Genomic DNA, 26,427 nt, shown 5'->3' on the forward strand with positions numbered 1-26,427 from the left:
TGCATTATCTGATTTAAACCTTTTTTTAACCGTGAAACCTGGGTATCATTTGCTCCATTATATAAATGAAGAAATAGGCTCACAGAGGCAAAGTCACACAGCTAATAACAAGCTAGTGAAACTAGAAAGCTTACCTACACATGTTTGCCGAATGGTACGTATTATTAAGGATGTATTTTAAGGTAGCAAGAGGCCCTAAAAACGTAACGATCCTCAAGCATCTCCTTTCTTCCGCCAGGTTCTCCACCACGAGTTACTGGCCATCCGCGAGGCGTGTATTAAGCTCGAAAAAGACTACCAGCCGGGGATCACTTTCATCGTGGTACAGAAGAGACATCACACACGGCTCTTCTGCACTGACAAGAACGAGCGGGTGAGTTCCCTCGGCTGAGGCAGCAGCCGCTGCACGGCCTGGGCTGTGGGGCCTCGTGGGCCCTGGGTCTGTGCTCAGCCCTTCTCCTGTGCCACATCGCAGAGTGTCCATGGCGACTCTGCTGCTGTCCCGGGTTCTCTGGGCTTTGTGGGCACCCAGGCTTGGGCTCTCCTCAGTTTGGTGAGAAGCCTGGACCTGTAGGTCCCACAGGTCTCGACAGGTCCAGGCGGGAGATGTCATTTATCCAATAAAGAAATTACCGAAGAGGGGGCTCTGAAGAAGAACCAGTTAGCGCCCATGGCAGTGGGCAGGACAGTCGTAAAGAATGCTGTGGAATGGCGTCAACTCAGGGCCCCCGGTGGGGTTGGCGTGCTGGAAGGTGGCCTGGGGAGCTTGTTCTGGGGTCTGGAGAGGAGTTATGAGCTCCTTCGTACATCTCCTGGGCATTCCAGAATAAGAGCAACAAGCATGAGGAGAAGCAAGATTTGTAGACATAACTGCTGGGCATTCTGCACAGTTGAAGAAGCTAGCAGTCCTTGGGTTAAAAGGTTTCCATGTTCCCAACAGGATAAATAAAAATAAATCCACACCTATGCACATTGTCCTAAAACTGCATGGCATTAGGCTGACAGCCAGCAGCGTTCGAATCGGTCACAGCAGGGCCAGAAGGTGGTGGGTCAGTCTCCACGTGTGCCAGAGGAAGGCACAGCACGGCAGCGATGGCACCACAGCACGAGAAATGCCTCTGCTCTAAATGGAATACGAAATACAGATTGCGAGTTAACAGTGAGAAAAGGAGATAGTTTGTCACAATCACAGGGACGATCCACCAAGAAGACAGAACAACTGTGAGCTTGGATGTACCTGACGCCGTGACCTAAAAAGCAGTAAAGCAAAAACGGACAGAATTTCAAGGAGAAATAGACAAATCCCCCGTCGAAGAGAGAGATTTCAACACACCTCCATCAGAAACTGAAACAAGCACAAATTAGTAAAAACCAAAATTTGGAAGAATGAAATGAATAAGGCAGATCTAATAGAATCCAACTTAAAACAGCTGCGTTATTAAAGTTGGCCTCGTACCAGGTCACAAAGGAGGTCTCAGGAGATTTCCAAACCTCAGTATTGTACAAACCACATTTTTTAAGTCATTATACAATTACAGAGTGGAAAAGTTTAAGAAAGCTTGAAATTTTAAATTCACTTCTAAGTAGCATATGCATTAAGCATGTGAAAAGAAAAGAAATTACAAAATAATCAGAACAAAACAAATTACAAAGTAACCTGATTACAAAATTACAAAATAATCTGAACAAAAACGAGAATTTCATATCAAACCTTACATAACGCAACTAAGGCAGTCCTCAGACCTAAAAGTATAGATTTAGACGCGTTTGTTGTAAAACAAGAAAGAGAATCATCAAATAAGCCTGAAGATGCAGGAAGGATGGAAATAAGAGAAGGCAGGCCCAGGGGCAGAGGGAAAGCTGAGGAGCTGGGATGCGTGGGCTCCCTCCCTCCTCGGCCTGCAAACTTCGCTTGCCAGGAGTCAAGAGGGCTCAGAGTCAGCTTACTCCCACACCCCAGTTCCCCTCCGAGAATAGAAAACGAAGAAGCAACAGAGCAGATTAACACAAGCAAAACCTACTTCTCTGAAGACAGATGAACCTAGTGAGACTCAGCAAGGAGAAAAAGAGGACACATAAAGGATTAGGAGTAAAAACGGAACTGTAACTGCATTAGGAGTATACATTGTTTTAAATCTTAATGGAAAATTAAAAACTTTATGCCAAGAAATTGGAAAACTTAGAAAAAACAGATACAGACTGTTTGTAGAATTACATAAATTACCAAAATCAGCTCAGGAGGATAATCCAATTGTGATTCCAAAAGGCATCAGGCCCAGGGAGTTTTACAGGCAAGCTTTACCAAAGCTTCAAAGAATAACCTTATACAAAGTATTTCAGAAAATGGGAAAAGGAGGGGAGCTCATGTTATGAGGTTAGCCTGTAATACCAAGGGTTGGGGAGGATGCGGGTGCTGTGCAGTGGTCAGGAGCACAGGTTCTGGAGCCGGAGGGCCGGCTTGAATCCACATCCCCAGCTGCATGACCACGAGCTGCCTGCCTCCCTGGACCACTTTCCCAAGGACGTTAGGAGGGTTGACTAAGCTAGCACGTACGTGCAAAGCACTTAGCACAGTCCTTGGCACAGAGTAAATGCATTACTATGAGGAGAACTCTCATGCTTTTGGTGGGAGTACAAACTGATAACCAGAGTGGTACACAGTTTGGTGATTCTAGAGATCTGCCCTGGAGAAGCCCACATGCCTGTGTACAAGGAGACGTGTAGAGGAATATTTACTGCAGCTTGTTTCTAATAGCAAAAAATTAATCTGTCTGCTAACAGGAGAAAAGATGGTGATGCATTAATATATTAGCATCCTGTTCAGCAATGAAAAGTAGTAAACTGTATCTGTCAAATGAATACATCTCAAAATTGTGATCTTGTGCCAAAACAGCAAGTAGCAGAATGAATGTATGATACGTTTACAGAGTTAAATCTGTAGCAAAAAATAAAAGTACGTGTGGGACTAATAAAGTCTAAATTCGAGACTGCAGCATGGATGGGGAGAGAGGAAGTAGGATGGGAAAGGGGTACCAAGGGGCACTATTTTCAAGTATTTTACTTTTAAAAATCTGAAGGTGTGAAAAGGGTTGGCAAGAAGTGAAAAAGACACAGCTGAATGTGCAAAGAGGGTTACCCGATCTTCTCTTTGTTGTGTGTATATTTGAAATATTGCACAACTGAAAAGTCAACCGGGGACTTAGTGACCAGTTCGGGGTGGGTTCCAGAGGAGGGGGTGGCACTGTGGTAGCAGTGGCTGGATGTTCGGTGACTTTTTGATCTTAGAGTGTAAACTTAGAGTAAGTAGGTGGGTATAATCTCTCGTGCCCCTCACGCCCAGCTTCTCCATGCTCTCTGAAGGAGCAGCCTTCCTCTTGGGCGGTGACTGAGCCGCTGGCAAAGCGCAGACGCCCCTGATAGCTTTCAGGGTTTTCTAGCTCTTCTGCCTTAAATATCGTGTGTGCTTGTGCATGGATGATGGCCCGTCAGGCCATCATCCATGGTGTTAGATTTGCATGTTGGTGACAGTTCTCGCTCCGAGCTCAGCAATAGTGAAGAGCCCTTCAAGCATTACACACAGATTCTTCAGTGAAGGGAAAACACTGCATTTCCCATCTGGGCCTTTGTGAGACGTGGCGGAAGGTAACCCCAGGCCAAATAGGACAGGAACTAATTTAATTTCAGTTGTTAGTACTTGTTAAATTTTATTTTAATATGTAGCCCTTTGCAAATGTGTTGACCAATTTATTTACTTATTTATTTATTTATTTATTTTTTTTTTTTTTTGAGGAAGATTAGCCCTGAGCTAACTGCTGCCAATCCTCCTCTTTTTGCTGGGGAAGACTGGCCCTGAGCTAACATCCATGCCCATCTTCCTCTACTTTATATGTGGGACACCTGCCACAGCATGGTGTGCTAATCGTTGCCATGTCCACACCCGGGATCCGAACCGGTGAACCCCGGGCCACCAAAGCAGAACGTGCGCACTTAACCGCTGCACCGCTGGGCTGGCCCCATGTATTGGCGAATTTAAAGACCTCACGATAGGGCAGCCTCTGGCTGGGAAGGCCCAGCATTGGAGGCGGTGTGGGCCAGTCTTGTTTGCTCGCTTGCTCTGCTTTGCTGTCCCCTGAACGTGTCTAATGGGTTCCTGTCTTGCTGAAGGTTGGGAAAAGTGGAAACATTCCAGCAGGCACAACCGTGGACACGAAGATCACCCACCCGACCGAGTTTGACTTCTACCTGTGCAGTCACGCCGGCATCCAGGTAAGGGCAGAAGGTCCCCTGGGCGCAGATTCTCCACGTCCCTGTGACACCGTCACACGTTCAGCAAGCACTTGCAGAGCATGGTCCTCATGCCAGGCGCTCCGCTGGGCACGAGGGAGGTGGTGGTAAGCAGCACCGATGGGCTTCAGCCGGTCCCAAGGAGGGTCAGGTGGTCAGCCAGGGAAGCGCTGAGGCTTGGGACCATCAGGTGTTAGGCACAAAGGACCCACTGGGGTGCTGTGGTGGGGGTCCCATCTTACATGAGATGAGGTCCGTGCAGAAGGAGCAGTGAGTGCAAAGGCCAGCACGCTGGTGGGGGCAAGGGGCACCCCTGTGTGCCTGGAGCTCAGCGAGCCAGGTGAGATCTGAGAGGTGACGAGACCGCTGTTGCTGCTGTGGGAAGATGTTGGGGGCAGTGAAGGGGTCAGCTCATGCCCACATGGCGGGCTCAGCCTCTGTCCCCTCCATGCGCATTCTCTGGGCATGGAGAGAAGGTCACTGTGGCTTGTCATCACCTCGGGGCTTTCATGGTCTCTCTTGGTGAAGACCCCCAGCTGGCCAAGGGCGCTTCCATCGGAGTGCTGCCACCGCAGAAGTGCCACGTCCAGCTGCGTCCGTTGTCAGAGCTGAGCTAGCAGGCTCTGCAAAGCCGTGCCCACTGAGACAGGAGGAGCTTAGTTCTGGGTGCCTGTCCCCGCTTCAGAGCTTCACAGCGGGGGCTTTGGGTTTTTTCAAAATATAAGTAAGGGCTTAAACATCTCTTCCCAAAGGATTTGAACCTAAACTTTGAGAATTTGCAGTGAACTTTGTACTTTTAGCTTTCCATGGGAAACACTAAAATTTCCACCTCATTTACACCACCGCGGAGCTAGGACAGGGTGTGGCGAAGTGTGGCCTGTGGGCCCTGTCCAGCCTGCAGCCTGAGGGCTGAGAATGGTTGTCTAAGTTTGTAAAGGGTTGTTAGAAAGAAAAGAATACAGCTTAGATGCTAGCCCTGGTGGCCTAGCGGTTAAAGTTCGGCATGCTCCGCTTCAGCCGCCGGGGTTTGGTTTCCTGGGTGCAGAACCACACCATGTTGTCAGTAGCCATGCTGGGGCTTTTGAGGGAGGGAAAGGAACTAAAAAAGACAAAGAGGAAGATTGGCAACAGATGTTAGCTTAGGGCGAATCTTCCCCTGCAAAAAAAAAAAAAGTATGCCTTAGCACAAAGGCTTTTGTATCATTTCTTAGTGCAGATCATCTGTCCCAGGATTTGCTTCCTGAGTCAGGGGCTGGTGTGCCTTTTCTGTGGAGGGCACACAGTAAATCTTTGGGGGTTTGTGCTCTCTGTCGCATGTTCCCTTTTTTCCTTGGCTTCCCTCCCGGTGGGTGGAGCCCTCACCCTCCGGGGCCTCTTGGGCTTGTTTCTGGCTAACCCTCTCTCCCTGCGCCTTCTGCCCGGCTGTCTCACAGGGAGCCTCCTCTGGAGAGGTGTAAGTGCTGTGAGATAAACCAGCCTTGAGAGAGCCTGTTCCGCCATTGTTGCTGTGTCCTCAGCAGAGCCTCATACAAAACACCGTGACCCATGGGCCCCTGTGACAGCCACCAATTACATGTCAAAAGCGGGGTGCCAGCACGTGTGTGGTAGTAAATCAGAGGACAAGACATCTGCCCCCTGCCTATCAGTGAGACCCTGAATGCAGACGGTGAACAGGTGGCAGGACCTGCGCTGGAAGAGAAGGGACCCGGCAGGCTGGCCCCGGTGGAGGCGGGGCGGGGCGGGGCGGTGAGGCTGGCAGGGAGAAGCCGCAGAAAGATGCTCCCGCTCTGTCGATGCCGTGGGTGCCTGGGTCCAGCAGGGCCGCAGCCGTGACGCTGTCAGAGCCGGGTGCGCCTGGCGCTGAGGGGGTGGGCAAGGTGACCAGCTCCCGCTGCCTGCGGTTTCAAAAGATTTCATCCTGCACAAACTGCATAAAATAACACACATGTTCAAACTCCTATTTAAAAAAGTGTTTTTGTTAGTATGTAACTCTTACTAGAGATTCTTTCTTGCCTTTGTAAGTAAAACATTGTAGAAAACCTAACATGTACAAGTGACGCTGTCCTCAAAACAACCATTTTTATGTTTTATGTCTTTCCAAAATGATGTTTCTATGTGTAAATGTATGTATAGTCTATATTTTACAAACAGGGTCATAATAGGTATGGTTCTGGTGCTTTTTTATAATAATACACAATAATATAATACAGACATCCTTCGGTCATTAAGCCTCCTCCCACCGTGTCCTCCACGGAGGGTTTGCTTGTCCCCATGTGGCCATAGCTTCTCATAGCAGCGCCCTTTGCAGGTGAGTCCTGGACTTCTCTCTTGGTTATTCACCTCTCCGACCCTCTGATCTGCTTTTAGGGAACAAGCAGGCCTTCCCACTATCACGTGCTTTGGGATGACAATCGTTTCTCTTCCGATGAGCTGCAGATTCTCACCTACCAGCTGTGTCACACCTACGTGCGCTGCACGCGCTCCGTATCCATCCCTGCGCCAGCATACTATGCTCACCTGGTGGCCTTCCGGGCCAGGTACCACCTGGTGGATAAGGAACATGATAGGTGAGTGGCATGCCTTTCCTGGCTGGAGGTCACAGCAGGGGTCATTTATGAAATGGGCTTCAGCAGCTGCTCTTCCAGAATGGGTAGCAGTGGGGTCACAGTGGCTGGACAGAGACTCCCAAATGCCAGTATCCTCACTGCCCCTTGTTAGCTGTGTGGCCGCCTCCCCAGATGTCTGGTGGATGGTCCTAACCTAGTTATCAGAGCGCTGCGCCGTGGTGCGTTAAAGGCTGTCCTCTCTCTGTCCCCCGTCCCCACAGTGCTGAAGGAAGCCATACCTCCGGGCAGAGTAACGGCCGAGACCATCAAGCGCTGGCCAAGGCGGTCCAGGTTCACCAGGACACACTGCGCACCATGTACTTTGCTTGACATGTTTAGTGTTTACGATTGTGTACCGAGTTGGATTCACATGAGACCAGCTACACTCAGACCAACAGATGCCCAGCCCTTCCGTGACAGCCAGCATCGAACATGAGACGTCATTGATTTCAGTAGATTCTCCATTTTCCAGAATGCCTTCCGTCCCAGATTTCACACTTGGATTTTGAACTGCAGACCTGTATGAGACCCCGTTGTCCTAGGAAATATGGTTTGCCAAAATCTATAAGCTGCTTACTAAAATAGAGTCCCGTGTTTCCTAAAAATCTCCTAAAACCAGTCTATGAACTCAGGGCTTTAAAACATTTTTAATTTATTTGGTCATTCAATTTACTTGTTTTTAACACATGATTCTATATGAAATTGATGGGCTCAAACTAGCTGTGAACGTTCTCTGAGAGTGAGAGCTGCACAAAACACGATTGTGGTTTTAAAGCCTTGAACATTCTGATGTTGTCACTAAAGTTTATTTCAAAGTGATGCTAGTGTGCTCCTGACTTGGCTTTCACAAGCCCTTTGGGACCCGAGGGCAGGTGGCATGCCGAGGCGCCCACAGGTGGGTCTGTTCTGCCACTGCCTGCCTTTCTCACAGCTTGAAACAAGGAGCAGTGGCAGAAGATGGGCCACGTGTGTTTACAACATTTATAGGTCCAGAGAGATTGGCAGACAAGTGCCATTTTAATAAAAATTTATTTAAAAAAAGAAAAAAGACAATATGCTGACAGTCTAATCATAAGATTTGTCCTATAGGACTGTGACGTTTATTTTCCAAAGTTTCTAAAGAATACGGGTCTGTGGTGATAAATACAGTACAATCCTTTTTCACTGTTATGTTTTTAATGTAAGAGAAAAATATATATATCTGGTTTGCAGTATTAATGTGATAGATAGATGGGATAGATGCCATTTTTCATTTTATTGACTACGGGGTGCTTCTTGTGATCTGTTTAGCGTTATCAAGAGTGTTTCGGAGCCTGGAGCCTGGACCACCTCCTGTGGTTCTCAGTGCTTAAGTACAGGAATATGCAGTTGACTTAATGTGACAGCAGCCTGCCCCCCTCAGCGTAGATTGTGTAGCCTGTACCTTCAGGAGGACCGAGCACACTCACGAGGCCATCACTCCCTCCCTCTCTGTCCCCTCGCCCCCGTGTTCTTGCTCAGCCGATTAAGCACAAATGGAATGTATGTATTCTCCCATTCCTGGGAGACACGTCCATGTATCAGAGTGTACCTCTCTCTGTGTGTGGTTTTGTTAGACTCGTTTCATAGGATCTATGCACTGAAACACACAGAAAGCTGTTGGCAGTGGCTCCCTGTTGGGGGCGAGGCCAGCAGTCAGGAACAGAGCCCTGGCCTCCGGATGGCTGACTGCCAGGCCAGCAGCAGTGGCAGACCCTTCTGCTAAGATTTGCATTCTGGGCCCCAGATGTGGGTTTGCCAATCTGGAAACCATTGCACTAAGAGTGATACCATGGACAGCTTGAAAAGGGTAAGAACAGACACGTCTGTTTGTGCTAACTGGCTTTTTGTTCTTGTAGGCAGTTGTATTCAGAGTCACGTCCACATTCAATGTAGAGATTCTAGGAAGGAGACGACCCTTCCCCTAGAGCTGCTTTGTGCTCTGTAGGTTTCCACTCCCCAGCCCGGCCTGACATTTACCTCTGGCACTGCGGTGGAGTGAGGGTCCCGATGGGGGTGCCTCGTGCTGGAATAAGCGCCACCTCTGTCTCCTGGTCTGACGGCTCCAAGGAGTGGGAAGGGCAGGGAACCGCAGGCCGAGCTGTAATGGACACTCAGCCTGGATTTTGGCAGCGATAACAAAGGGATGACAATATTATTTGTGAAGCTATCTACTCCGAGAACTGTGTGCGTGTGTGTGTGTCTGTGTGTGCATGTGGGTGTCTTATTAATGGCATTAGTCTCTTCTTGCTGTATCTTTTTTTCTTTGTCTTTTTAAATGACAGAAGCCTCTGCTCTAAGAAACATTGCAATTCCCTGTCGTTTTATTGGCAAGTGGCACTTTCTCCTATGTTCAGAAGCATACCAATACACTCTTGGCTTAAATTACCAGAAGCATTCAAGCTAAGGAGGGAATCTTTTCACTAATACGCTTTTAAAATCTGAAATTAGGTTAGTTTTCAGCCATTTTTAGGATCATCTAGAACCACGTGTCTCAAAGGTGTGTTTTTAACCACCTGCACCAGGATCTCAGTGGTCGGGGCAGTGGCGGTGCTTGGTAAAAATGCAGACCCCAGGGCTGGGAGTGGCATCTGCATTTTACACCATTGGCCAGGGTTCCAGGACTGCCTGGAGTCAGAGAGCCCTGATCTAGAGCTCGCTGGAGTGTGCTCTCCCACGCGCCGCGGGTCCAGCAGGGAGGAGCTCTTTGGGCTGCAGGGAGAGGGTTTCTGAGCTAATACCTGGGGAAGATCACAGGCTGGCAGAAAATTGGACCTAAAATTTTTTATCATTTTTGAAGGAAAAGTTTTCTTGTTAGTGGGCCAAAGTACTTTGAGAAGGATACTTTTTATAGCCCTATGCTTGTTTTATAAAACTTTTAATACTAAAAGCATTAATAGACCAAACGTCTCCAGCTGGGTTAGCTGCATACCTTGGTACATGTCTAATGATTCAGAATTTAAATGGCTGTAGTTACAATTTCTCAGGTAAATAATTGTTCTCCCAAATTTCTACCAATCCCCCCATTATTAGGATAAATTTTGAGACAGTGTAAAACCTCAAAGCGCAGTAGAATAAGTCCGAGCCCTGTTCATATGGAAGCCAAAGGGCCCCTTGCCCGTCTTCTGCTTGTGCTTGCACCCGCACAGGGCTACCTCATGCCTGCGCGTGGCCCCGAGGAGGGGCTCTGGGGTAGCCCCATCCTCCTCCTGCGTTTGACTGGACCCCGGAGGCTCGGGGCCCATGCAGATTAGAGAGGCGTCTGCTCGCCGGCTTTGCCCCACCCCACTGTTAAGTAAGGTGTGCCTTGCTTTAAGCAAACTGAATGTGAAAATTATGATGTAGGAATCTGGATTCATTTAAAAGAAAAACCGGGACTTATCTCATCTCTTTAAAAGAGGTCTCCCAATTAGATTCTTGTACTGGTACTCTTCCTAGTATATTTTAAAATATTCACTGTAAGAAAAATAATGTATTCCCATCCCTTCACCACTATCTATTACATTTCAGAAGCTCTCACCCTAATAACTAAGTGATGAAAGAAACCCAGGGGAGCCGTTTAAAAAGCCACCGTTTTGTAGAACATCCCTTTGGTAATGCTATAATTCCATCCTGCTGTTTGTGTATCATAAGCTTAGATTTTCCTAGTTCAGATGAATTTTGTAAAACTGGGCATACTTGTACTTTTAGAAAGGGATTGTTTTATTTGGGTTTTCTGTTTTGAGAAGTCTTCGCATGTACACTTGATACTACATTTTAGGGTCTGCCTTTTCAAGATTATGTTGCCCTTCGGTAGTGTTCCCATACTCCCTTAAATGAATGTTTGTACTCTGGAACCACAGACATCCCTGGCCACTGCAGCGGCCTCCCCTTGAGGGAACTGCTGGCAACAGAGTGTTTGCCAAGCTGTTGGAGGTGGGCCGTAAACTCTGCTGTTCCCGGTGTTTCCCCGGGTACTGAGTGCTCATAGACAATTCGAGTCCAGCTCCTACAGCAGGGTTGGGGGGAGTTCTATTGATGTTAGATTCTATGTTATTTTTATTGTTGTTAAATGCAAATGTTGCTATTTATTTTTTCCTTTCTGCTCTGGTTTGATTTGGCCGATGTGGATATTCCAGTGCATGTGGTACCTGATGAATATGATAGAAATTATTTTCCCCGATTTTTATAAATTACCTAATGTTTACCTTCAATTTTGCCGGATGATTTATTTTTGAAAGCTACAAAGGTAATTTTTCTGGATGAATTGTTTTTCTTATATACACAGCAATGTAATTTTACATTGATCTGCAGGGTGGTTTAAATTTTATTTTTACAAGGCAGTTTTTCAGTCAAATTATATATTTGATACAATGTGTTAAGGGTAGACCAGCCAAGCGTCATGCATTTGGGACACCAGACTGTCTCTGGGAGGCCTTTGGGGGCTGGGGCCACTTCTCTTGGTCGCTCGTTGTCATGGAAGCACTTGGCTTGTGTCATGGAGCCGTCAGGATCTGGATGTAATCCTTCACTGGGACTTTGATCTGTTGAACAGTTAAAAGAATTTTTCCTGGGCATTTTCCTACACCTAAGGCAGTTCCATTAGAAGGAGCTTTAGAAGCTGACATAATCCAGACAGTGGACAATCCCAGTGGCCCAGACAAGTCATAGAAATTTCCCTGTGACCTCTTTGACTCATCTCTCACGCTCATGAGAAAAGGAATGTACAATAAATAGAAACTTCCTCAGTGTTCGTGCGCCTCACTTTCAGAATGCAGATATCTTCTTTATATTTTAAGCCCTTCCCCAAAGTAGCCCAAAATATTTTCTCTAGCTGCCGTGCCAGAGTTTCGGCTGCTGTGACGTTTTTCAATGTAGACACAGTGCACGTGTGACTTTGTAATGGGGCTCTCCGTGTTACACACAGGCTGACTCTTTTTTGTAAGGAAAACTTTCAACTCCAAATAATTGCACTGATTTTTTGACAGCTTCCTTTTTATGATGTCCCACTTTGCATCTGCTGTACTTGTTTGAGATGACTGTAAATAGGGTTAGGCTCGCAGAAGTGATGTGAACGCAGCATTGCTTTGTTTTAGGGAGGCTGCCGCGTTCTTCAGTATTATGTGTTAGAGTCGTGTGGACGTAATTCTGTTCTTTAGCCTTGTGTCTGTTGACCATTCATGAAGGACAAACTAGCCTCGTTTTCTTGTTTTTCTGAAGAAAAGGTTGCAACCTATTGAGAGGGGAAGATGCTCTCTCCTTAAGTTCTGAAGATATACTTTTAAGAGAATTGTGAATCCTTTGCACACTTTTTTGGTCTGTCTAATTCCTTGTCGTTTGCCATGACTCCCCAAAGCGTGTTCTTCTAGTCTGCCCAGCACTCGGCAGTTCGGTAGGAAGCATCTGTCTGGCCAATGTTAACAGAGGGTGAGGGCTGCCCTCGCTTGTCTTTGGTCAGCCGTCATTTTAAAGCCATGAGGTCACTGTTGTGTCAAAACCGTCATTTATGGCTTATCCCATGGATGCTAGAGAGCCCTGAAATCCAGTGCTGTTCCTCTCTGCCCCGTGATTTTGCTAGATTAGAAGTGCGTGCTCCAGCCCACAGTGTTGCAATTCTGTTTGTGGTCAGGCTACCCAGTGTCAGACACACAAAGGAGTTCTTAAACCCAAATCAGTCACCTGAGTGTGTGTGAATGTCACGTCGATGCCATCGTGGTGCCCTCGCTTAATGCTTTTTTGGATGTGTCTTGCCATTTTATTGTCGAAAGTGAATGTATTGGCTTAGCCAAATCACTACAGAAGGTAGTTTCTAAATACCTTTTAGATGAAGTAAATGCAGATAAAGGCTACCTCTGAATTCTCAATAGATTCATGTTTGCTCTTAACCCTAGCAATCCACACTGAAAATAGCCAAAATGTTGCCTGAATAAACTGAATTGTGAACATCTCTCTGTTCAGTTCTGGCTTGAAAATTTGTGTGCCATACTGTGACCCGTGGGCAGTCCCCTCCTCCCCCTCTGAGGTGCCATGGGTGGGCCAGGGTCTCCTCAGGGCTGCCCAGCTCCGAAATTCTAGGATTCTAAGCTGCCAGCGTGAATGAAACGGAAAGGCTTTTCTGCACTGTCCTCACAGGCTGGCAGGAGCATCTCCATGCAGGGCTGTGTGCGGCGAAACCTTGAAATGGCCTGCTGTCCTGGCTTTTCACTTTCCTGTTCAATATAAGAAAGCACTTTTTTTTTTTCTTTTGCTTTACTTATGAGTGGGTTGAAAATGGCTCCCTCTGCCCACTTCTCCCTTTTTATACACTCTTTAAAATCACCACGGTGCTTAAACACCGATCTCGTGCAAGTAATACGTTTAAAGTAGCTGCATGGTTTCGAAAAACAATGCAGATGTAGTTGACCTTTGACTTTGGAACTTTGAGTTACTATCACTCCCTACTTAAAAATGATCTAAGGTTTGAAAGCAGAATGTTCTGTTCAAATCCAAGGCCCTTTGTTTGAAAGGAACACAGGGTCCACAGCCGGCGTCTTGAAGTAGGAGCTCCTCCCACCGGCGCCCTGGATCCTCTGACGCCAACTTGCAGGAAATCTGTCCTGGGAGAGTTTGCTGTGACTCTGAATCTTGTGACCCCTTCTTGTGATTAACCACTTTGCTGTCAGAAATGTCCTTTGCCCACACACCACTGTGGGTAATGCATTCACTGTCACCCTCTGCCTCCTTCACGCCTTTTCTTTAGGTTCCTTATGTTCTCTCATCTTCAGAAGTTTAGCATTTGCTCCAAAACACCTCCACTGGTTTGCTCTTAAATTCTTGAGGGACAGGCAGCAAGCTTTGCAATTACAGATGTCTGGGTATGTGGAAGTGGCTCTGCTGTCCTGCTGGACGCTCATCAGACATTGACTTTGGCCCAGAGAGGTCCCAAATCCATCATTACGTGGAAGTAATTGCCTTTAACACTGTTCTTTTGGGTTTTGATGATTTCATGCTACGTGGCGTGCTTTAATTCTGAAAGAGCTAAGTGTCCTTTGCGGTCTTTCTAAGAATGTGTTGTAACTCTGCAACCACACTGCTCTGTAGCTGCAGGCCACCCCAGGCACCTCGGATGTGTAGGGTGGGTGCCCAACATCTGCTGACCTGCTTCTGGGGCTCCTTGGGACCTCTGGGTTGGCCTCATTTTTAGCCAGAATCCCATAGAGGGTGTTTCTGGGGACACTGCGCAGTGGCCCACTCCTCCAGTCAGTAATGTGAACTGTTGAACGCAGATCTGCCCATCAGCTTTTTGCTCGCATGTCTCCAGAATCCTGAGGTGGGCCTCTCCCACCATCTTTGCGTTCATGAAAGCGTATTTTAAAATGAGAGAACTGAAGATTACTGGTGCTTTTGTTAACACTTTTCTGTCTTATTGGTTGATGTGAACAATTTCGATGTGTTAGATCTTTAGATGCCTTTGGTGGTGTGACTGATGGGCTGAGTCCTCTTCTCGCTCCAGCCCCTCGTGAGGGGCTCAGGGAGGCTGGATTGTCTCCTATTTCCACCTCTTTGGATTTGAGTAGTTCAGAGTCAAAGCTAAAACACCAAATATTCATTCTTTCCCCCCAGGTGTCTCTAGGCCAACCTCGTTGAGTACTTTCTGAATCTTCAAGGTCCTTAAAACCAGGAGTTGATCCCAAGGATGCCCCACACCACCAGGCCAGGGGGTGCAACGCAGACCAACTGCTTGGCTGCTTGGCACCACTTGACAGCAATAGGTGCTCATGTGGAGGACCCGAGGCTCCTTTGAACTCTGGAGATTGTGGGAACAATCCTGAGGGGAGGGAGAAGGCAGGCCCCTCTGACCCAAGAAGCAGGTGATGCCCAGGTTTTCCTCTGGTCTCCATCAGTACCAGACCGAGTATGTTCTGGAAGACCCAGTCTCAGCCTCTGTGCCTTTAAAGTCCAGTCCTCAGTGTCCTTTCAGAATCATGTTGGGGCTCCATTTTCATTGGGAAGTAAGCCTGTACCATTCCATAAGTCAATCATGGACCTGCCTTTGAAGCTCCTTCTGCTCCTCAGCTCCTGACTCTGTGAACTGTGGTGCCCATGCACGCTGTCTCGTGTCGGAGAATGTTAGGTTCCTGTTGCATGATTTCTCCCATGCTCTCACCAAGTTCACCTCTGCTGGGATTTCAGGAAATTGGTGCAAGGCCCATCTCTTAGACATTGACCATGACCATCAGCAAAACCTGGTGGTTTTGTTCTCACAGTCACTCAACAAGAGTATTTAGTGTAACAGAACTAGATTTTTAAAAAAGGAGTTAGAATCGTGTCTTTGTGCAATGTGTGTGAAGTCCTCAGATGTAAGGTGCTATTGAGTCCTACCATCCCTGTTTTGGAATGCTTTTCGTGATTGTTGCTCCATTTTGTGATGTGCAGGGAGACTGCTTGCTTAGTTGTGGCTGTCACTTTGAGCTGTGCACATAGGAGTCCAATTTTGACATATCTAAAATACAATTTTTAGCTCTAACTTTTTCAAGCCAGGTCTTGAGCAGTTTTCTTGGCTGATGGACCACCTTTCCCTGTCGGGGTGATTTTATTGGTTTTAAGTGGGGGAAATAATCCAATGTTATTTATTTTTAAAATGTGTAGAAGATCCTTCTTGGTGGCTTCTCTTGGCCCTTTCCTCTTGCCCAAACCCTCCACTCTGAAAGGCAGCAAGCAGCCTTCCCTCAGCAGAGGCGCTGGCTGCCGAGGGCCCAGTACCTTGACAGCTTTGGATCCTCTTCAAAGCCAAATACACACGTGACTAAAATCCTTGAAAGTATATAGTGTAGCACTAAATGGGAATTTGAGTCTTGAGTTTGATGGTGGATTTTAATGTAGTGGGTGAAGGTATGAATTCATGTTTTATAACTGTAGAGGCAAGTGAGTTTTTACTTTTTAAAAAGTTTTAAGAGGAAAATTCTAAGTTTCTGTGCAGCAAAGTGGCTAATTACTCATTAAACACTAGAAAAGAATGTCGTGTCTAAATCCAGATTGTTCTTCCCTCTGGTACACTTCAGATTACTCGCCTCGGGTGTATTGAGGGATTGTAACCCTGAGTTTTATCAGCTTTCCTAGTTTTATTTTATTTTTGTAAAATAAATGAAAAAGAACCAAAAATGAATTTGAAAGTTCCATAGGTAGATCTTGTCCCTTCTTAATTTTCCCCCACAATAAAACATTTTAGAAGACATTTCGAATCCAAATGTATTACGACCCTTTAAAGTTTACTGTTTTCTCAGAAGCCGAGCAGCTACAAGGGCCTCATTTCAGGTGGTACTCTGCGTGTTGTCCACGGACTCGTCTGTACCTGTGCGGTGGGTCTATGTGACGATGTCTTATGTTTGCAATATAGAAACCGTGCAGTGCTGTTTTGTAAATTGACAGTTCTTGTATAAACTAGTATTTATATACATTGGCCTCTCTGTATAACTTTTCATTTGCTACATGAATTGTAAAATTAATTATAAAATTATAGTACCTGCTAAATACAATTCTGAGGCTTCATGTCCTTGTCTTTAGTTGAATATCATTCTCTGTTTTGAGGATGTCCAATGCTTGCATGATGCTAGGTGGTAATACCACTTTAAATTAAGCCTTAATCAGATGTTAAATTTGTAAGTTTCAGAGTATGCAAAAATATTAGGCAGAGTGAGTTTAAGATGTTTCGATCAAGATGCTATTTCATAATTCAACAAGTCTTTCCTCTGGAGTTACAAAGGGAAATGTTCAATGATACAGATCTCTCTCTCTCGCTCGCTCGCGCTCTCTCTCGCTCTCTCTCTCTCTCGCTCTCTCTCATCTGGCTTGGCTGTTGCCATCACTTGATGAAATTGGATCATTGTGCATTTTTCTGGCAGTCAGTCAAAAAGACCTGTTCTGAAAGTCTTCAGACTTTTTCAGGGTTATTTTTAAGTGTTTGAATTGTTTTCCCTCCAGTCTGAGATTTATTCATGGCTGATGGAAAGTATGATTTGGGCGTCACCTTATCTGCAAACCTGCTCGTGCTCTGAGCTTTCTTCAGGTAGTGCCACCTGTCATCGCCTCTGCATATGATTAAGTGGGTTTTTGTTTTTGTAAAAGCATCTTAAATTTAGACAGAAATGGAGGGGACCCAGCTTTCTTTACAATGCGGATCTACCTCAGTTAAACAGTTGGGTGCTATTTACTAAGTTTGTCAAATTAATTGGAAAAAGTAACCAAACAGTGAGATGCAACTCCACACAAAGCTTGAAATCATAATTTCCGTTTATTTAATAATATTTTTATTTATTTTGTGCCTTTTATGTTGAATCCTAACGCATTGAAAAAAATCACTATGAAATTAAATATTTTATATAGCAGGTGGGGAGCAAAGCCCATTGGCCGTGGAATTTGATAGATTTCCCCCAGCCAACTACTGACATGTATTGGAATCCCAACTGCCCTCTTGTGAAAAGAAAAAAAAATTGTGTCCAAGAGCAAATTCAACATTTTGCAAACAAATTACAAACTCTTCTATGCATATACTTACAGCTATCACTCCACTTTCTGTGTGAGTGAAGGGGCGGCCAAAACAGCTCACAAGTACCCTTACTATTGCTTTCGTCGCCATTTGTGCCCACCTCTTCCTCCGGCATATTTTATAAGTTTATTTCATAAGCAGCAAGTGGTTGGTTGTCAGTTCCATCTCTCCTGACTCTTGGGGGAGGTGTTAATGACCATCGACAGCGGAAGGGGGGGCGCATGTGGCCATCTGGAGGGGGGGGCCTGCATCCGGCAGCAGCCTCGGGGGTTCTGTAAGTTAGGAAGGCTTTCTGGCAGGTGAGAAAGTAAGATAGAGATTGATGACTTTCCATGCTTTTGTATTTGGCGGTTTACAACTCTAGACTTTTCCTACTACGGCGATCTTTTCTAACTTAATTCTTTGGAGGTAACACAATATTTTGGAGTCTTAAGAATTTCATTTTATACCAATAAGAAATAAAAATTAGGGATCTTTCCTGTAGTATATAGTTTTACTATTTTAAAGAGATCTCTGAATTTTACAAGAGAACCAACATTCCTTACTGGCAAAACTTTGAAAGTTGATTTGGGAGGCTTTTTGCTGCAGGATCTCAAAAAAATGGGATGATTCTAGTTAAATGTTTTTAATTTTTAAACTTCCATCAGGTCGATACTTAAGCTATATTTTGTAAAGAGTAAATCATCCTTTAGTATGCTGCATATAAAGATCAGCGTTGTTGCACTTTCTCAATAATAATAAATGCCCTGCGATTGGCCCACCAGTAAGCATTTTGTTTTTTACCTAACAAGAGTACTTTGGGCAGGTGATTAAATTTATACAGGTACCTCAAGAAAAAGAACCTGAATATGCTGCATTTTATTTCTTTAGCTTTTATATGTAGCATTTTGTTTTGCTCTTATTATTTTGTTTAGATATGTGCTTTTTGGACCCCAATGGACTGTTGAAAGAAATTTCAAAGTTACTCTTGTAGGGATAAAAGTACCCTTTTTTTTTTTTTTTTTTTTTAACTTACTGCAATATCTGGTTCACAGGTTGCCCACCGGTAGAATAATGCTTTACCCAAATACACCTGAGAAAAGGATACCATGTGTATAAGCAGACAATAATGTTCCCAGTCCTTTCTGTTCATGCTGCTTTCTTAATTCTTTTCTCCATGTCATCAAGAGGTTGGATAACTGATTCCTAAGGTCAAACTTAAACATTGTGGCATCTTAACGTTTCCAACAAAACCTCACAAAATTGCCATTGAGTAAGTAGCATGATCCTAAAGGTGTTGCTGGCGTTAGGCAGCCGGGTCGATCTGGTCTCTGAAGAGCCAGTCTTCGCACCCTCTATTCTGCAGCACTCACCCTGAACTGAACAGATGGGGAGTGGCCTCGATTGACAAAAGACAACCCGGTGAAGAAGCTACAGGCTGAGACACTGAGCATCTATTGTCGTGTTTAAGCTTAGCTGGGTCCTTTCAAGTTTGTTTTACAGCTTACTAGATTAAGTAGTTTGCACTATTTTTGCAATAAATTCATGGAAACCCTGACAGTTACTTGTTTTGTTTCTTACTGTGTGTATATAAACTAATACTAAAAGTTTGGCCTAGTGTTTTTTCACCTCCATACATAACTCTTAACATGCACAGAATGCTGTAAATCTGATCAACTATGACGTGAATGGTATTTTATAAAGTTATTTTGTATGGTGTCAATTTTGTTTTGCCTCATAGTATGTCAGCAAAAAATAAAATAAAGTTCCTCGTATTTACAGCTGCCTCTGCCAAAGATCTTGAATTACATATTTCTCCGGGTGCTTCTTTCTGCACAGGTTAAGGCTCCAGGCTTCCAGGGTGGAGGCCTGCCTGCAGTGATGAGCTCTGGAGCTCATTCTACCAGCATTGGGCCTGTTCCCTGAACAGTGTGCTCAACAAAGCTGGTTACCCCTGAGAATTTGACGTTTGGGGATGAAAACCACAGGAATGAACTGGACGGGAGAACTATTGTGCTATCTAGGAAGAGCTAGATGTTTCTACTCTAGCAGCCCTGGGAAGAATGAAGTAGAAAGCCATTCAGCTAAGCCCCAGTCACGTGCAAAGCCCTCAACTCCACATTGTGTGGGAATCAGAGCTGATGACATCTGGGTTCTCACTTAAGCCCGTCTGCGCTGGCTGTGTTTACACATATTGGTGCGGCTCTGAAATCCCTGGGGGCCTCATTCCGGGCTGTCTTTGACTTCTAACTGTGCTGAAAAAAATATGTGGTGTTAGGAAAGGGAAGGAGGGTTAGGTTAAGAACACCTAAAAATGCCTAGGATGCACACTGTTGCTAACGCAGGCCAAGGTTTTGTTCTCATTTAAAGCTATTTTATGGTTTTTTAAGAATGTGTTCTGGGGCTGGCGTGGTGGCACAGCAGTTAAGTTCACACGTTCCGCTTTGGTGGCCCGGGGTTCACCGGTTCGGATCCCAGGTGCAGACATGGCACCGCTTGGCAGCCATGCTGTGGCAGGCGTCCCACATATAAAGTAGAGGAAGATGGGCATGGATGTTAGCTCAGGGCCAGTCTTCCTCAGCAAAAAGAGGAGGATTGGCAGCAGATGTTCGCTCAGGGCTAATCTTCCTCAAAAAAAAAGAAAAATGTGTTCATTAAAGAAAATGTGAAAATTCAGATAAACATAAAAATAAAAATCTTCAATTATCTGTAATCACAACACTCTTAACATTCTGGTGTATTTTGTTCCACTCTTTTTTCCCCCTAACAAAATCAACATGTAGGTTTTTTTTTTTTTCCCCTCAATGTATCCTGTACTTCTTGTTTCTTTTTTTCTTTTTTGAGGAAGATTAGCCCTTAGCTAACATCTGCCGCCAATCTTCTTCTTTTTCTTTTGCTGAGGAAGATTGGCTATCTTCCTCTACTTTGTATGTCTGGTGCCTGGCACAGCATGTCTTGATGAGCAATGTGTAGGTCTGCACCAGGGATCCAAACCAGTGAACCCTGGGCCACCAAAGCAGAATGTGCAAACTTAACCACTGCACCACTGAGCCGGCCCCTACTTAATATCCAAAGCCACAAAGCATCTTTGTGCCCACTGGCCCTGGGACACACTAATTGAAAATGAAAGAACATACAGAAATTCACGAGAGATCTACAACATCCTTACTTAATAAATATGGTCTTCCCTTGTTACATTCTCACTATTTCATTATCAATTACTGTATGGCCAGCGCAGTAAATTGATTGGAGAAACCTAAGTATAAAAACAGTGTATGATGAAAATAGCTCCTTGGTCACAGGAGGTACAATGGACCTTTATGCTCCATAGAGATGAGGAGCCCATTTCAGCAGGAATGGAAGGTTAATGTAGGGAAACAATAGGATATAGAGTAAGATCAGCGTCGAGGGCCTTGAATGCCAAAGAAAGAATTTACCCAACAAAAGAGTGGGGCTAAACTGCACTTAAGCAGCATAGGATTTGAATCCCAGATCCACCACTTCCTAGGTGTGCTGTGGACTCCTTAATCTGAGCTTCCGTTCCCTTTGTAAAATGTGGATACTTTGCAAATTGTTGTGAGGATTAGGTGAAAATGTACACAATGCACAGAAAAGAGGCTCAGCCGCTAATGGCTACTTCAGTATCAGCTGTTTTTAACACTTCTGACCAGGAAAAGATTAATCTTCATAAAGTCATTTTGATAATCTGATAGCAGTATGCAAGATGGGAAGAGGAGAGAGGCTCTAAAGATGGTGAGGAAACCAGTTAGGAAGCTACTGTAATAGACTAGCATGTGGTTCAAGGAGGAACCAAGAAGGATGAGAGCTCCCTGAGTAACTGGATCTGAAGTGCTTATGATGCGTTAAGGATGTTTCAGCTGGTTACACACAAAAAGCAGTTAGTAGAGGCTGGCCCTGTGGCCGAGTGGTTAAGTTCGCTCGTTCTGCTTCGGCAGCCCAGGATTTCACTGGTTAGAATCCTGGGCACAGACATGGCACTGCTTGTCAAGCCATGCTGAGGCGGAGTCCCACATGCCACAACTAGAAGGACCCACAACTGAAAATACACAACTATATACCGGGGGCGGGGGGGGGGGGGGGGGCCTTTGGGAGAAAAAGGAAAAATAAAATCTTAAAAAAAAAAAGATTATAACATTAAAAAAAAAAAAAAAAAGTGTTTCCAGCCCAAACTGGGAATTATCCATTTACCTGGGGACTGGCTAAATAAATGGTGTATTCAAACAATGGAATCCTACTCGGCAATAAAAAAGAATACTCTGCAGATACCTGCAACAACATGGATGAATCTTAAAGGAATTATGCTAAATATAAAAAAGCCAGACTCAGGGGCCAGCCCAGTGGCATAGCGCTTAGGTTTGCATGCTCTGCTTCAGCAGCCTGGCATATGTGGGTTCAGATCCTGGGCACAGACCTATGCACCGCTCATCAAGCCATGCTGTGTTGGCGTCCCACATACAAAATAGAGGAAGACTGGCATAGATGTTAGCTCAGGGCCAATCTTCCTCTCTAAAAAAAAGAAAGAAAGAAAAAAGCCAGACTCAAATACTACATAGTATATGATTCCATTTATATGACACTGTGGAAAGATGGGTCAGCAAACCACGGTGTGTGGGCCAAATATGGCCTGCTGTCTTTGTATGGCCTATAAGAATGGTTTTTACATTCTTAAATGGTTGAAAAAAAATCAAAAGACTATTTCAGGATCCATGGAAATTATACAAAATTCAAATTTCAGTGCCCAGAAATAGTTTTATTGAAATACATCCATGCTCATTCCTTTATGTATTATGTGACTGCTCTTGTCCTACTACAATGGCAGAGTCAAGTAGTTGTGAGAGATTATACAGCCCACAAAATTTAAAATATTTCCTATATGACCTTTTCCAGAAAGTTCGCTGGCTCCTGCTACAGAGGCAGAGAATAGGTCAGCAGTTGCCAAAGTTAAGGGGAAGAATGAGTTTGACCACAAGGGAATTTGGGGGAGGTGACAGAACTGTTGTATCTTCACTGTGCAGGTGGCTACATGACTCTGCATTTGTCAAAACTGAGAACTGCACACCAAAAAGTGGATTCTAAAATATTTTATTTTAAAATAAATTTTTAAAACAAGAGGGACAAAAAGCATCAGTTGTGCCTGGGGACTAACTGGAGGAGCACAGGGGAGTATTTGGGGTGATGAAACTGTTCCATATATTGATTGCCTACACAACCAATAGACCTGACATTAAAGGATGATTTTACTGCATATAAATTATAAATCAATTTTTTTAAAAAAAGATACTAAAAAGATGAGCCAAAAATTTATCCTATGTGAAAAAACCAGGGCTTATGGTTTTCTCTTGTGGACAGTAAAAATAATTAGCCTGGGTGTAAAGAACAGTAAAATGAGAGATCTGCCATATACAGAATGTTTTAAAATGTTTTTTAAGAAAAATACGCCTATGCAGAGGTAAATATTTCTTTTTGTACTTAATAATTTGACTTGAAATTCTTCTCTGGAAATAAGTGTTAGAAATGCTTATTTTTAAATATCACAAAAGTCTCACATAATAAGGCATTAAAACAACAGAGTTCTAAAACTAGTTTCATAAAGCATTTTACTATAAAAGTATGTACAGCTTTTAATAAAAAAGAAAAACATTTCTTTACAATTGAAAAAATGCAGTATTTGAATAGTCAAATTTTCTTGAAATACAAAAACTCAAATGTAAAATCCTAACCATAAACTACATATTTAGCTAAAATTGCATCTACTTGTTTACAAGAATTTCAAAATATACATATATGAATTTACACAACTGATATTTAGAAGCTCTTCAAAATCTATCTGTAAATTAACAAGTTAAGCAAGACTGTCTTTGCGTCCACTGCTCACGGCTGCAGCGGCTGGGCTGGCGGTGCCCGACTGTACAGACAGCTCTTCCTTGGTGCCCTCCGACTGCAGTGTGGGCCCGTCAGAGGGGCTGTGTCGGGCTTACTTCCCTTTCAGCTACTTATGGTGGAGGTGCATTAGATGCTCGATCTCAGCCAGGAAAGAATGCTATGCACTTGGAGTCTCTGAAAAGCGGAGAGACTACAGTCGCACGGTGTTGTGCTTGCTTCAAAGCAGCAGCGCTAATCCGGGAGGGTCTTCACCAGGCTGATTTCTAAAGCACTTCTTTTTTGGTTTAGGATTCGGCTTCATCGTCATCACTGTCACCATTGTTGTCATTCTCCTCCTCCTCGTCATCTTCCCTCTTCTCTTTAAGCATTTTCAGATATTTACTAGCTAAAATCTTCTTTGGTAATATATCTTAAAAACATAAAGCTAACATCAGCAATTGGTTATGGGAGACCATGAATACAGCAATCCAAATTTCAGAATGTACTAGTTCCTGCTTTGACCTCTAGGATAGGTTCCAAAACAAGACAAAATTCAGACTACGCTTCTGGGTGAAATAACAGGCAACTCGCACTATCTCTTGACTAATGCTAAAGACCAGTTTCCACTCTACTGACTGCAAACTGTGTGCTTCTATGTGCTGGTGACCACTGAGCGACCCTGCCCAACCTACCTGACACAGGCCTGCTGGCCCCAAGCGTAGAATTAAGCTCTCTTTGGCCGTGGCCCACATAACCTGTCCCACAACAACAAGCGTTAGTTTCTGTTTCTGGGGCCAAGGAGACCAGCCGGGGTTTTCCCTTGAGCGGCAAGGAGTCGTCTGCCAGGCTCACCCAGCCAACCAAACATCCTTGTGCAGGCTGTTGGCTTCATCAGCGTTCGAGGTGAACCACATTACAAACATAAACAGACCAAACTAAAAATGTCTTCCTGTGCCAGGTCAGGTAAACCATGGCGCCTGCAGAAAGCAGCAAAATGTCTATTTCCCTCGTTAGCAGGAAAAAAAAAGAGCTGTAAATTACTATGCATTTTTTAACCAGAACGTTTCAAGGGCTAAGTACCTGCAAGAAACTGAAAAGTTTCCGATTCCTCTGCAGTATGTGATAAGTCACTGTAAGTGAGCGCTTTCTTTTCTTTTCCACTGCCATGTCTGTAGGAATAGGTGGCTAGATATTGCACAAAGAGTTCCTAAAACATAAGCGAAAAAGGAAAATGAGAGGCATGCTTTGGAAACTTATCAGAGAACTTAATCTTTAACTTACATTAAGTTTAGATGACTACACGTTATCTCGGTTTCTTAAATTACAGGAAATCACCAGGGAAAACAGAAACGGGAGGTCAGAAGGAAAGCAAGGCCATATAGGAGTTGGTGGAGAAGAGGGCATCTCCCTAGTTTACTTTAGATTTCTAACTTATCAAAAGTATTTAAAATTAAGTAAACAATGAATCACAAATGCGTTATGACCGATCTGTACAGTAAAAACAGGAGCAAGAGACGGTTCAAAAGTTGTATTTGGCTCAGGAACACAATTTCAGTCCTCTATTTGAATATATTGTCTAAGGTGGTTTGCCTACAACTGTAAGTCAACAACCTGAAGCTGAAAATTGACATTTCCCATTTTGCCCAAATACCTTCCCCTAAAGCAACAACCTGGACTGAGCCTCTTCCTCAACGTTTCTACTTTAACTCCCTCCAATTTGTTTAGCAAGGGATTAAAGAAGCGCCTGCATAAGCCACAGTTCCTTAATATTTACAGAATGAAACTGTACAGGAAAACACAAAGACCCCAAGATCACATGCCGAACGGGCAATTATTTTCCTGGGCTCTAAGAAAGTCTGTCTCTGGCTTAAAGCAGGCACGAAATCTGTGATCTCCCGCTTCCCTTAGCTCCAGTCCATCATATTGTAGGGACACTGTGCACCGAACTAGGAAGGGCTGGGAAACAGAAGCCAAGAGAAATTAAAGCAATGAAGACCGCGGCTTACACACGGCCCCGTGTAAAACAGGAAGGGCCCCAACACGCCACTATCAAGACCAAACCACAAGAGACAGAATTATCCACTTTGCACGAGGAGGGGGCCAGAACACCGGCTGTAAACTGAGGTCCCTGGGGGCGCCCCGCCGAGGAGAGGAGACGCGGGGGCAGGTCGGGCCGGGCCGCCTGAGGAAGCCCTCGAGCTTCACGTGGACGCCGCCGGGCCCTCTGCCTGGACCGTTTGAGGGGCTAGGGCCCCCAAACCACGAAACAGGCCGGAAGAGAGAAAAGCGGAGGCTCTGGAGACCGGAGTACGGTGACGCAAGCGGAGTAGACACCAAAAGAGGCCCGCGCCACCAGGCCACCCCCGCGCGAAGCAGAGCGGGAACGGCGCGCGAGGGAAGGCGGGAACGGCGCGGGCGGGGCGAAAGGCGCGCGAGGGAGGATGGGAGTGGCGCTGGTAGGCGCGCGCGGGGTCCGGGGCGCGCGCGGCGTGGGAGGGGAGTGAGGCGGTGCGCGGAGGGGCGCGCGCACGTGAGCCCGCGAAGGGCAACCGGCGGCGCGCCGGCCGAGGGGGACCCAGCGGCGAGGCCGAGCCTGGTGGGCGGCCCCCACCCCTGCCCGTCGCTCGTCGCTGCTCACTCCTCCCCGCGCGGCCCGCCTCACCGTGGCCTTGGCCGTGAGCACCAGCGCCTCCTGGTTGATGCTAGACACCTCGGGGGAGCTCTTCATGATGACCCGGATGCGGGACAGGGGCAGCGACACGAGCCGCTGCTCTCCGCACTTATCTTTGCCCACGACCAAGTCCGCCATCTTCGCGCCCCTTCCCCGTGGCGGCCGCCGGGACCGCCCGCGAGCGCGCCACCGCCCACCGCGAGGTGGCCGGCCGACACGGTCGGTGCGGGAGCGGCGTCCCGCTGCCCCGTGGGAGTTGTAGTGTCGGGGAGGCGCGGCGGCGGGGGCCGGCAGCGGTCCTTCCGGGGGCGGACTACAAGCCCCATGATGCCCCTCGCCCCCGAGGCCGCCGGAAGGAGCCCGCGGGCCCCTGCTCCGAGCGGAGCTGATGGTAGGACGGCAGGCTGGGGCCGCGGGGCGCAAGGCAGGGGAGCAGAGGGGCCCGAGGGGAGGGCGGCGAACTGTAGGGAACAACTCTGCCA

At 45.8% G+C, this 26,427-nt stretch overlaps 2 protein-coding genes across 6 annotated transcripts in view; one reads left to right on the top strand and one right to left on the bottom strand.

Moving 5' to 3' along the window:
• The window catches only part of AGO2 (argonaute RISC catalytic component 2), a 117,217-nt gene extending 98,047 nt beyond the window's left edge, over positions 1-19,170 (top strand). For all 5 annotated transcript variants that reach the window (XM_046642058.1, XM_046642057.1, XM_046642060.1 and 2 more), the window contains 4 exons: positions 239-373; positions 4,165-4,266; positions 6,652-6,851; positions 7,112-19,170. In XM_046642058.1, the coding sequence (XP_046498014.1) occupies positions 239-373; positions 4,165-4,266; positions 6,652-6,851; positions 7,112-7,220 (546 nt within the window). In that variant the 3' untranslated portion in view covers positions 7,221-19,170. The remainder of the gene's footprint in view (positions 1-238; positions 374-4,164; positions 4,267-6,651; positions 6,852-7,111) is intronic.
• A 3,936-nt stretch (positions 19,171-23,106) lies between these two features.
• CHRAC1 (chromatin accessibility complex subunit 1) lies at positions 23,107-26,187 on the bottom strand. The gene is made up of 3 exons (XM_046642596.1): positions 25,937-26,187; positions 24,355-24,481; positions 23,107-23,704 (listed from the first exon to the last, which is right to left on the bottom strand). Exons 1-3 carry the CDS (start codon positions 26,081-26,083, stop codon positions 23,580-23,582), a joined length of 399 nt encoding a protein of 132 aa, XP_046498552.1. The 5' UTR covers positions 26,084-26,187; the 3' UTR covers positions 23,107-23,579.
• Between the last annotated feature and the right edge of the window lie 240 nt (positions 26,188-26,427).

This window comes from Equus quagga, chromosome 16 (genome assembly GCF_021613505.1).
Source record: "Equus quagga isolate Etosha38 chromosome 16, UCLA_HA_Equagga_1.0, whole genome shotgun sequence".
In the NCBI taxonomy this organism is placed as follows: domain Eukaryota; kingdom Metazoa; phylum Chordata; class Mammalia; order Perissodactyla; family Equidae; genus Equus; species Equus quagga.